The sequence below is a fragment of the Tyto alba genome, unplaced genomic scaffold (assembly GCF_018691265.1).
Source record: "Tyto alba isolate M040663 unplaced genomic scaffold, T.alba_DEE_v4.0 Super-Scaffold_33, whole genome shotgun sequence".
Lineage (NCBI taxonomy): Eukaryota > Metazoa > Chordata > Aves > Strigiformes > Tytonidae > Tyto > Tyto alba.
In genome coordinates, this window is record NW_024881308.1 from 17,866,734 (window position 1) to 17,878,817 (window position 12,084).

A 12,084-nucleotide genomic window follows, 5' to 3' on the forward strand; every position below is an offset into this window, starting at 1 on the left:
GCATGCCTGGAAAGGCCCCCTATTTGATTTGGAGAATAGGGGGGAGCAGTGTATTTCCATTATCTGTCTGCACAAACCCCATCATTTTCACATGTCCCTCTAAATTAAAGAAACCAGAGATGATATACAAGCTCTATGTCAGAGGCTGAGAATGCACTAGAGACCATAAAGCTTAACAAAATGTGTGGTATGCTAGTACGTTTTATGAAAAGAAGTCTCTTAAAAAAAAAAAAAAAAAGACGTGTTTAGGTCTTCAGTAGTCATCTGGGCTTGGGGGAAATGACCAGGAATAAGATATAAAGGAATGTAAAACAAGAAACAAAGAATAGTAAAACCCAGAAACACTGTGAATGACAGAAGTTATGACTTCTATGTCACCCAGGAGTGTTTCATTTACATGGAAACAAAGCAGAGAAGAAATATTTTGAGAATGAAAGAAGGAAATTATTCTGCCCTGAGGTGGCACCAGGGGCATGCATGAGTGCATACATGGATACAAGGTTATTAGCACCACATTCCCGGTCCCACCAGAACAGCTAGGAATCAGTTTAAAATCCCCTCCAGCTCAGTTTAACATTCCCATAGATTTAGACATTATGTTTTTGTAATTGCTCTCTCTTCCAGGCTTTTCTGTTTAACTATTAGCTTTACCTCCCCTCCTACTGTGAACTGCAAACTCCATCTTTGCTTTTTTTCACCAGTAATCCTGCCTGGTATTAGGGAAGATGCTGGAGAGGGGTTGCCTGGCTGTGTAGTATGGGTCTCCAGTGAGGGAACAAGATGCTCCTCCCTTGCCAAGCAAACAGAGAATCATCCAGTTTGTCTCAGCAACTTGCAAGACATTTGCTGACATGCAGCAGAGCAAGCAGTGGCAGAGCATTGCAGCCATCCGTGCCGCCTGGCTCAAGGTAGACACTTCTGGGAAGCCTTCAGCACAATCAGAGCACAGTGGAGGGGAGAGCTGGGTGCCAGCAGGCTGCAAGGAGACAAGATGTGGCTTCAGAGACATATCCCGAGGCTCCCAGGCATCAGCCCTCCACAGCCAGCAGGTTGCCAGAGTTTCCTTGTTCACGTGTCTGATGTGACCTTGCACGCCTCCTGACAAAGGCTGTGGGTGGATGGCTCGTACCAAGGAGCCACTGGTGTTGTGGCCCAAAGGCAATCAGAAATGCCACTGAGCTGGGAGGATGAAATTCCCCCTCCGCCCACCTCCGCATGACATTACAGGTACGGCAGGAGTTGGCAACACTGTTCTGGAGACACTTACCTCTCCTTGCTTTCTGAAACTAGCAATTATTCCAACGATTATCATTGTTATGGTTTATAATAAAGGCATAACCACCTTTTCAGATCCTTGTAGTTCACCAGCTCTCAGACAGGCACAATTTCACCCAGGTACCCTTGTCCCTCTCTGTCATTTCAGTTCTGTAATTACCAGGATTCCCACTCCCTTCAGCCCCACGAATCAAGAGGAGGCTGTCTCACCCACCATCTCTCGAGCACTTCCATCATCTGCCTGTTTACACAGCTGGATAACTCTCAGCCCTTCTATTGCTCCATCACTGAGGTCCACGCTCCTGGCCAGCACGCAGGTGAGATGCAGCACAGAGCACTGCAGAATTTCTGCTAGAGAGCATCCCAACCCTTCCACAGGAAGACAGCTGGTGCTTACCCTGTGATGGGGCCCAGGGTCTGCACTGGCTCCCTCGTTCATCCCAGGCCTGTTCAGAGGAACCCATTTAACTGGGAGTCCCACTCCATCTCATCCAGAGGGGCCAAGGGAGCACTGACAAGGAAGCGCTGAATACACCTCCAGGCACATATCCCAGTGAGAACAGCAACCTCCCACCTGAGCGCAGGCAGGACCAGCCTTGCACAAGCACCCAGGGCTGCACGCGACTGGCCTCAGCTGGTCGTGCTTATAGGCCTCTCCTGCCATTCCACTATGAATATAAAACTTATTTCTGGGCAAGCACTATCTCACTGAAATTTAAGCAATTCTGTTAATTAACAGGGTCTGAAGCATTTTATAATGAAAATGATTTATGTCAGCACAATAGTGATGAATTGGGATGAGAGGGAAAAAGCTCATGCATTCAGCAAGGCTGTAATGACTTAACTGAGCTGCTCATAATGATATAGCTCATAATACACCATGCAAGATGGGAAGAAAGTGCTCAGGCGCTTCCCAGAACACCTCCAAGGTCACTCATCCCAGCAGAGAGAGTCCAGGCCATTTGGCACATGCAGAGCAGGGCAAAAAAACGGTCCCAGCCGGTTCCAGTTCTTCCAGTGGCAAGAGGCAGACAAAATCCTTGTCTTGGTGGGGGTTCAGGCAGTGAGCAGAAGTCACCTCCTGCCAAGATGCTCTTTGTCCAGTCCATCCTGGAAAAGTGGGGCTCTGATGCAGGTGAACTGCCCCATGCCTCCAAGAGCCCCAGCAGGACTGTCAAGAGAAAGCTGTTCCCCCAAAAGTTGCATGGGCCACACCAGGCTACTACCCCAAGTGTCAGGCTGCTTTTGTCTTTTAGGCTTAGGCACCACTTACCATTTGCTAGCAGCCTTGACAAATCAGGGTTTCCAAACATACTCCACACCAATTCCGTGAACATGGCACTATGAGGGCTGCCATAAACACCCACCTTCAGCAAACTTGCATGGTCCCATCTCCTAGAGCCAAGATAGCCTCTTCTCCCAAAACCTGATCCCCAGGGACTCTGAAAAGCAGCAGCAAGTGATAGTGGCAGACTTGTTCTCAGGGCGCAGAGACAGAAGAGGCAGGGACCTCCGCTGCTGTATGCAGAATAGGGAAAAGTCCTCACTATCGTCATCCACGATTCACCTTCTTTCCAGCTGGAAAGCCTGCCAGACTTTGTCCTTCCCAGACACTGCTAACAAAGCAAGAACAACCTCCAGCTCAGACTCATCTCCCTAGTTCTTGTCAGCATCTGTTATAGTTGAATAATACAGACGCATGGTGTCGTACCCTCTGGTAGAAGGCACATGTGGCTTTCCAGCATGGTCCAGATTAATCAGTATAATTACCAGGCAAGGGGACGCTTACAGCATCACATAAATATTATCAAATCTGCTCAAACAGCAGACACTCTTTGAGTGATAAAAACAAAGCAGGACAAAGCACTCAGCAGGTAACTGCCTTCCAGGAAATCTCATCTGTATGGGCTTTGCTTTGCTCTCAGATACTTCTACCTCAGATGTCCACATCCTTGGAGACCCTTTGGACAAGGCACCTTCCAGCTGAGGGCAGTCAGGAACATCATGCTCCCTGCCGTGAAGTAAAACCCAGAAAGTTGTGGAGTAGTGCACATGGACATATTCTCAGGAGGTCTCAGGTCCAAAAGCAGATGGTCTTCAAAGGCAGATGACATCACTCAGGGCCACATCCAGTCTCATGTTTTGAGTATCTCCAAGGATGGAAATGCCACCCTCATGGTGACAAGTTTTCTCTTCCTGCCATTTTTGGCTTTTCACTGTGCATGCCTGAGAAGCATCTGGATTTGTCTTTATCCCCTCCTATTTAACTGGATAAACCAGACTCACTCCTCCCAGTAGCTTAGTCAGCTAAAGCAAACACATCTCTGCCTCAGCCCGTGCTGGCAAGGTACCCGCCAAATAGACCACAGATTCCTCAACTGTGCCCACACCTGCCTGCAGTGACATCGAAATAGCAATATATCTGCCAAGACACAAGTGCTGCTTGAGACATACATCCTGGAGGAGGTCCAGCCCACTGCAGTTGAGGTCTTAGCCCCAAGAACCAGCACTTCATCTGCCCGACATGCACAGCCCCCCTTCCTGTCCTTCAACTCCAGACAGTTTGGTAGGCAGAAGCTACAGGCAACCTGAGGAAGGTACTAGGCACAAGGTCCGGGAGGTTCATGGCTCTTCAGCAAATGAGGATCAGAGCTGAGATCCAGAGATGGAAGCGTTACGGTTGCATCAGCACAACCAAGCTAACTGGCAAAGCTAATTGGGAGGGTTCAGAATCCCATAACTCTTGTGGCTGAGGGGTGCTGCAGCCTGCAGATTTCTAACATGGTACTTTTCATAATGGGTGGCCAAGTCCTTTTCAAAGCAGGATGCCTCATAGCTTTCTGGGATGAGGCACAGACCTGCATAAACCCATGAGTGCACACAAACACACACATACCAATATCCGTGTTTCCAGGCACCGAGGAACATTTTTAACAAACTGGCAAGAGTAGCAGAGAAACACTTCTGCCTCCCACCACCGCATCACACAAATCCAACAGTTCATCAGCCCAATTCAGCATGCAGCACGAACCCAGCAACAACTCTCCCAGTCCACCTTTACTACCCCAAGACTAGGGCTGTGGTTGGTCTCCAAACAGGGCAAGGCTGACAGGTAAGGATGAAACAACTAATGATGGCACACAAATAACCATCAACTTCATCCCAGCAGGCCAGTATTTCTTGTCCTGCTCTACCTGGCACAAGCACCTTTAAGCCCTCACCTCTAGGTCTCCAAATCAGGAGACAGGCTCTAGAACTCAGGAGCCGTTTTAAGTAATCATAAATGCCGGACTGCATTTCAATAAGCCTTGTTCTGAGTCCTTCTGCTGTTTCTGTGCATGCAGCAGAACGACAGCTTTGAAGAACAATCTATTCAGTAAAAAGCGAGATTCCCATGCACCGACAGACAATCTGTTCTTTTTAAGGAAAGCACCAAATATTATAAGGCCTACCATGTTACCTGCTGTGATTCCTCTGTAGCAGTCAATACCCCTGCAAAGGGATGAACAAGACTGCTGGAGCCAAGTGCATCAGGTTGTGCTCCTCTTCTGGGTGTGGAGTATTTTCATGTTTCCTCCTGAGACTGTGGGCAGGGATAGCAGGCAGCAGCGAGTCTCCAGCCACACTGGCCAGAGATGAGAAAGGGCATTGCAAATAACACGGGAACAGACGTGAGCAGGCAGGCACAGCTGCCTGCCAAAGAAGAGATGTGCCCATATAATGGTGAATAATCTGCAGAGGTACAGAGTACAGGGTAATATAAAGCAACATGAAAATTCAGCCTGAAAATTTAAATTCACACTGATTTCTCCTCTCACGTAAATGCACTGGGAGTCATATACTCTCTGTGCCAATCTCAGTGTCTGAAAAGTGTAAGTTAGAAGGATCTGGGTGAGGACAGGCTTCCTGGAGCTGGAATAGGAACTAGCACTAAACCTCCCAACCTATGTCCTGCTAGGCAGGGCTGGAGCTCACCACCCCTGCAGTCAGCAGCCGGCTGCAGGGTGAGGGGGGGTCAGGCTGAAGTGCTCTCACCCAGAACGAACACCCACCACTGAGAGCAGAAGTGACTGTTTCCCAACAGAAGCAGCAAAGCAGACGTACGAGGTGACTCCTGTCAAAGCAGAGCATCCTCCAAGCAGCGGCAGGGCAGTTGTGAAACAGTGTGATGCAGCTCACCCGCTACAAGGAGCCAACAAGAGACAGCTGCACCCTACCTGCAAACTCAGAATGATTGAGGAAGGCAGGACAAAGCCGAAATATGACTAATGCCTGCAGGCTCTTGCAAGAAGCCTAAGGGATATTCTCATAGCTGGCACAGAAAATCATGCTTCCAAAGTTTGTGCATACAAAATCCTCCACTTGTACACCAAAAAAAGCCAGTCTAGACCTTCAACACATGCAGGGCAAGTTCTGGGACCTGATCTGGGGTACAAAACACAAACTCACAGTTTGTGTCTGAAACTTATCTCTCTAAGCATGAGAGGCAGTGGCTGGGGTATATGATAGAAAAAGCCCATATGCATCAGCCATGCTTTTTCTTTACCATCATTCAACAGTACAGAAACTGGAATCGTTCTCCACAGCTTTGTGGACAGCAAATGCCATCGCTGCAGCTTCAACTATTCCAGTGGGACCATTTAGTTGCTCGTCTTCCTCCAAAAAGTTGTCTGAGACACTATGGGAATTCAGAGCTTATTGAGTGGTAGGAATTCATATGGCATGGCATCCAGGTGGTTTGGGTCTGCCTTTGAAAGGTCCACCAAATCTGAAATCCAAGATGAATACTACAGCTAGTAACACCCAAGAACAGGAGACAAACTAAGCAACCCACACATGGTCCATATCCTGTACTCGAGTGTGCAAACCAGACTTGTACACGCAATACCTATGCTAAGGAAGACAGTGTGAAAAGAGCTGGTTGTAAAGGCAAGGAAGTAAGAGAGAACCCGTGCTGGAAGGAGTCATGGGCTTACATAGTGCACAAGGGAGCATGTGCATGTATGCATATGCAAGAAAAGGCGGAGGAGTTCAAAACCAAAAAGGGAAAACAAATTGTTCTTCATTACCATATATTATAAGAAATGTAACATGCCAGGATTTTATGGTTCTTTTTATGGCCATTAATAACAATGGTGGCTCTGAGAGTTATGCTGCTTCTATGGATAATTAAATCTTATGCTCAGGGCAGAAGCCAGGCCACCCAGGGCAGTCAGATTAGGATTCCCACATGGAGCACTAAAAACCTATTGAAGTGCAGAGTGGGAGCAGGATGGGATTTGCTTGGGTGGATGTGCTGGCTCCTGGCCAGCACCAAAGAGACATGACAAAACAGTGTCCCACCTCGGCACCACCAGTCCTGGACCTGCTGCCCCAGCAGTGCATCCCTGCAGGACACGCAGCTCACGCCGGGCACGAGGCCGCAGGACAGACAGCAGCTGCATCTTAAGCGGCCAACAGGCAGAGCTGCACACTGCTTTCCTGGAGCCCAGGAAGACAGCTACAAAAGGCTATTCACAGCTCAGACATCACCAGAGAGTCAGCCCCAGTACCTGCTTTAGCAGTCAGATATTCTGGAAACAGACATGCTCAAGAGGGGCCAAGGACTCCTCTGCAGACTGTCAGCAGTTTTGCTTTTATGAATCATAAGCAAGTAGAACAGTAAATCAACCCCCCCAGTGTATGAAGCAGCCAGCTTGAGAATTAAGACACAAAAAGTCAAGGAATCAAGAAGCTTGGATTCCCAGAGTGACATTAATTCTCACCACAGTCCCATCGGGCACATTTTAGTTTATGCCTTAATACAGAGCATTAATGTTGTTGCAGGAAGCTGAGCCTCTGCACGTCCTGACTTGTGCATTGTGCTCCCAGTGGTCCCTCTTCACTCTAGCAGCCAGGCTTCCACTCACAGAAAGCTATCTCAGATTAACAGGATCTCACATACACCTGAATTTTCAGTGTTTAGCCCATCGTTCATCCATCTCCCCCACGACTCACCCTTGCCTGCCTGCCTCCCCCTCCACACCCCCCACCCCCCCCCCCCAAAAAAAAAAAAAAACCAAAAAACAAAGTAATTCTAGAAGAGAAGAAAGCTCATGTGCAGCAGCTTCCAGGCCAGGAGTGGGTACAGCCCCAAGCTGCTTCTTGTGCGCTCTCTCCTCACCGCACCGGCCTCTATCCAGATGATGGCATTTTCCACCCTGTACCCCAGCTCTGCTGTCCGGGTGTGCTTAGGAGCTTCCAAATTTGAGCCTTCCTCCAGGGGCAGCCAGGGCTGTGACTGGTTTGCTCATGTGCACCAGACTGGTTTTCACAAGGTGCATGGTTTCATGCAGATGCAGAGGCTCAGGCACACGTACCTTCCTTGCACTCTCCTTATGCCAGAGCCTCCAAACAAATTCCACTAACTTACATAAAAACAGCCTTAAAAATGACATGTTAGCACAGACGCAGGTCAGCCTGACAGAGGCTTGGCACTTCAGTCCAGAGGTTGATCTCAGCCTGTGTCACTGTGGTTCAGCAATAGAGCAGGGGGTGGAACTTTGCTGTCCAGCTTTCCAACAAGAGCTGCAGCTACCCAGCATGCTTGTCCTTTGACAATTTTTCATTAAACTGTGAGTACTTTACTACATGCTTTGTGCCTTAAATACCTCTTATTAGCATTTGAGTGTCTTCCCTCCTTAGAAAGCTTGTGAGGCTCCCATTAAGGGTAATGAGAGTCACACTCCTGGGAGGCAGAGGAATATATACCCCAACATCTCCTGGTTATGGTCTACTCTAACCAGTATGTCAGAGCATCATCTGCTAGGGATTTATTACAGAGGCATTTTACAACAGGCTCTATTATAAGTTATTAAGGATTGGAGCAGCTTCTACCGTTCTTTCATTAAATATTAATAGAACATTTATAAACCGATCCTTAATTTAAAGTGTTACCTTTAATCAAAGCCCTGGTGATAACAATGCAGCCTTTGGAAAGGCCCCTCTGGTAGTACTTAAACCTTTCACACTGAGATTTTATATGCCTGAGGGTGCACTCCTGCTCTGGGCAAGGAGCACACAGGAGCTCTGGCTGGTGCAGGCAGAGCACTCTGGGCTGTCAGCTGCAGGTCTTGCTGCACAGTGCTGCCTGCTGCAGGCACTGCACGGAGCCAGGCAGCAGCCTGCAGGGCTGCCGAGCTCCTCCAACATCCAGGAATGCCTGCAGCACGGGGACCCCCGCATCAATGGCCAACACAGAGGTGCAGGCCTGCTGGCACACAGCTGTGCACTGAACAGATGCTGGATGAGTGGCCATGGTCTCATCTCCTGACACCCCAGACTGCCCCAGCCCAGCTGGGTGCTGCTCACCTGTTTTACTGTCCACAGTAAAGTGCTGCTCGCCCTCCAGCACACTGTAGACTACCCGGGCACTGCTCCCATATGTGGGGTCATCAGCATCAGATGCCATCACCTGCATCACAGAGGTGCCTGCAGCAGGGACAAGGAGGAAAACAACAAGTCAGGGAGGAGGTGAGAAGAGCAATGCAAACCTCAGGGCCAGGAGCTGGCAGAACAGAGAGCAGGGGCTAACACTGATCACTCGCACATGCTGATGGAAACAAGAACAGTCAAGTGCAAATGCAGCATTGCCTCCTCCCAAAAGCCTGAGAGCCAGGACTCCAGACACCGCTGCAAATGCCCCTTTTCTCCTGCAGAATAGCAGGAGGGACTGGACCTTGGGCCACTTTGGGGCTGCTGTCTAGGCAGGGGACCTACTCTCCAGGAGATCACTGGTCTGAACAGCTGGGAGCTTTTCTCCCAGCAGACTTCTGCTGGACCCTCTGGGAAGGAGCCGGGGACCAGATGTTATCACCACAGCTGCCCCTTTTCTGTTAGCACTGCGCAACATGGTCACCTCCAGCCCATGGGTCACCTCCCAGCCAGGGCCTGATCCACACTGCAGCACCACAGATCTGCAGCAGACAGACCTGCAAAACGATGACAGCCATGGGAGAGGAAATGCTTTTGCTTGCCCAGAGCCAGACACAGCACCACGTCCTCATGCTCTACACGTAGCAGGGCAGGAGGACTATAAATTGGATAAAAGTCCATCAAATGTCTGCAATTAAGTTATTGATTTTCAATGCTGCCTCATTAAACTGGGTGTTTCACTCCAACCATCCCTGTGATGGCTTTAATTTGACATCATGTTCAATTTGACAAAAGCAGAACTTGGGACATGAGAATGGGGCCAGCAGCAAAGGGGCTGATATCTACAGACAGAAGGAAGGAGGCCTAATCCTACCTACAGACACCTCTGAGAAAGGAGACTGTGTGACCAAAGACCTGTGAGGACAGACTACCCTGTTCCACCTCTAGCACCAGTCTCAGAGCATCCCTGTCCCAGAGATCACACACTGGCATCAGCCACCTCTCTGCTGGGATGAGGTGCACGCTGGGGAGAAGAGCTGCTTACAGGAACAGTCAAACCAACTTGGAAATTCCCTGTTGTAGGATACTGCCAGGGCCAAAAGCTGACAAGGCTGGCTAAGACAGAAATTTATAACTGAGAGGACCGCCCAGCAATGATTGCAGCTAAAAGTTAGGTTTTGCTTCAGAGATGACTCCAGGGCACAAGACCAGCCCAAAGCAAAGGGGCCAGGAGAGAACAGTTCACAGCTCACAATGCTGCAACCAGCAGCTCTGCTCTGCCTCACGCACCTTTCGGGGCTGCTGTGCCACTAAGCTGAGGACCAGAGGTACCACACTCTGGTCCAGAAACCCATCTGTTCTGCACTGCATTCATCCACATGCTGCAAAGACAATCTCACAGGCTGGTCATGGCTAGACCCATGTTATGAATAACCCAGAGCCAGACTTACTACTAGCTTTCAGCATCTGAGTCTAGACCCGTTACATTCCCAAACACCAGACGTACTCAAAGTCAGAAGCAGCCTCTTCCCATATGGCAGTGGGCAGAAGTGGAGTTGGAACCATCCAGGTGGAGGATGAGGAGCTCCAGTCTCTGGTGCCTTCTTCTTCCTCTGTCAGGAGACCACAAGCCCACAGCTTGCAGGCAAGCCAGGGTGCTTCTGCACCAGTCCAGCCTGGACTCGAGCAGGAGATGAGACAGCAGAGATAGCAATGCTGCTGTGAGCAGCTGGGATGCACACGCTCCCCCCAGTCCAGTTTGCTTCTGATCTCCTGGAAAGGGTGTTCGCTGAAGAAAATGAGCAGTTACCATGGTTGCTTTTCATTCTCCTTGGACATCTTCTCAGAGCTGCAGCTCTGCTGATAACATGAGCATCCCCCTCATCGGTCTTCAGCAACAAGCTAGTTCGAGTCGACTTATTTACGCTTTGCTGTCTGCAGTGAAGTTACAGTGCATCCCTGCCAGGCACGTCCAGATTACACTACATCAACACTAGCTCCCTGTCTTGCAAACAACTGATTAAGAAATACTATTGCTGCATTTCCTTGAAAGGGTCTGTCCAGCCTCCTCCTCCCCCTGCCTGCCATCATATAACTCTTCCGCCAGGTATGAGCCAAGGCAGGTCACCCCCACACTGTACACCCCCTTGGACACCACCCTGGCATGTTCCCTTAGGAAAGCTTCCGATTAGAAAGCTGAGAAGGAAGGTGTCAGAGAAGGGAAGTACATGGCATCGGGGGTCTCCAAGCAGACTATCCCAGCCATAGCAGAGACCCCCTGCTAGGGATGCTGGAGGTGTTGAAGGCTGAGCATCACCAAAAGCAGCACCTGCCTCTGGCAACAGGCAGGTCTCCTTCTGCGTCCAGCCTGGCAGCAACCAGCTGGGAGTCCATGCCCAGTGTCCACAGCAGTACCCACTCCTACACCTGCACCCATCATCACCTCAGGCAGAACCTGTTGACCTTGCACAAACATTCCACACACTAAGAACCACTTACTCTTGACTAGGTACCTCAGAGGCAAAGGGCTAGGAGATCCAAGACTCACCCACATGTGCACGAGTCCATCAGTTATTTGGCTGCACTTACCCTGCATACACTATAACCTGTCTCAGGACTGTATGCACGAAGACAGAGCAAGTCCCCCAAGGACTATGCCACAACATTCTATCCCAGCCATCTCAGTGCTGTCACCACACAGGTGCCAGCCCAGTGGTCATTCAAAAGGGGGGCTAGCTGCACAAGTCTGCACCAGGGTCTGCATCTCATGCTGCTTCTCCTCAGATACATTCACTTAATTGCATAATTCACCTATTAATTCAAGCCTATCAGCCAAACAGCTATACTCCTTGTGTTCCAGTATTTACTGAACAGTGCAAAACTCTATCAGTGCGAGTCCAACAGGAAGGCAGAATCCATGCCCACCCAGAGGTAGGTTGTTTTATTTCTCCATTTTAAACCATGCCCTGGACAAATAGGTTGCTGCTCTCACTTTTCCAGTGCCAGCACAGAAGGCTTCTAACCCACAGGGCTGCCTCTGGCTGCTGGGAGCTCCCAGGTGCTGGAGCAACAGGGCTGCAGATCTAGGCTGCTGGGTCCCAGCTGTGAGGGCCATGTTTGGGGCTAGTGCTTTCCACTTGAGTGCAAGGGGAATACAAGCAGCATAAGGAGCACTGCAGCAAGACACCTTCAGCTCAGAGGCAGCAAAATCATGGTATACTGGCTGCCCTTTGGCTGAAGCCAGCAACCCTGAAGGTGATGAAGGCTCTGCCTTTCCCCACCTCTCATAGCATCTCATTAACAGATAAGCAACAACAGGCAGGTAGGGAACATTAACTCCACTTCATGCCTTGACTTCTAGTCTACAAAGATGCAATGAAGTCTGCTCAAAGTCAT

General features: G+C 49.7%; 1 protein-coding gene across 6 annotated transcripts in view; it reads right to left on the reverse strand.

Annotated features, from left to right (window-relative positions):
* The window catches only part of CDH22 (cadherin 22), a 125,338-nt gene that overhangs the window by 31,903 nt on the left and 81,351 nt on the right, over window positions 1–12,084 (reverse strand). For 5 of the 6 annotated variants that reach the window (XM_033001002.2, XM_033001000.2, XM_033001001.2 and 2 more), the window contains one exon: window positions 8,626–8,745. The exons of the other annotated variant lie outside the window; for it this stretch is intronic. In XM_033001002.2, the coding sequence (XP_032856893.2) occupies window positions 8,626–8,745 (120 nt within the window). The remainder of the gene's footprint in view (window positions 1–8,625; window positions 8,746–12,084) is intronic. 6 annotated transcript variants of the gene reach the window in all.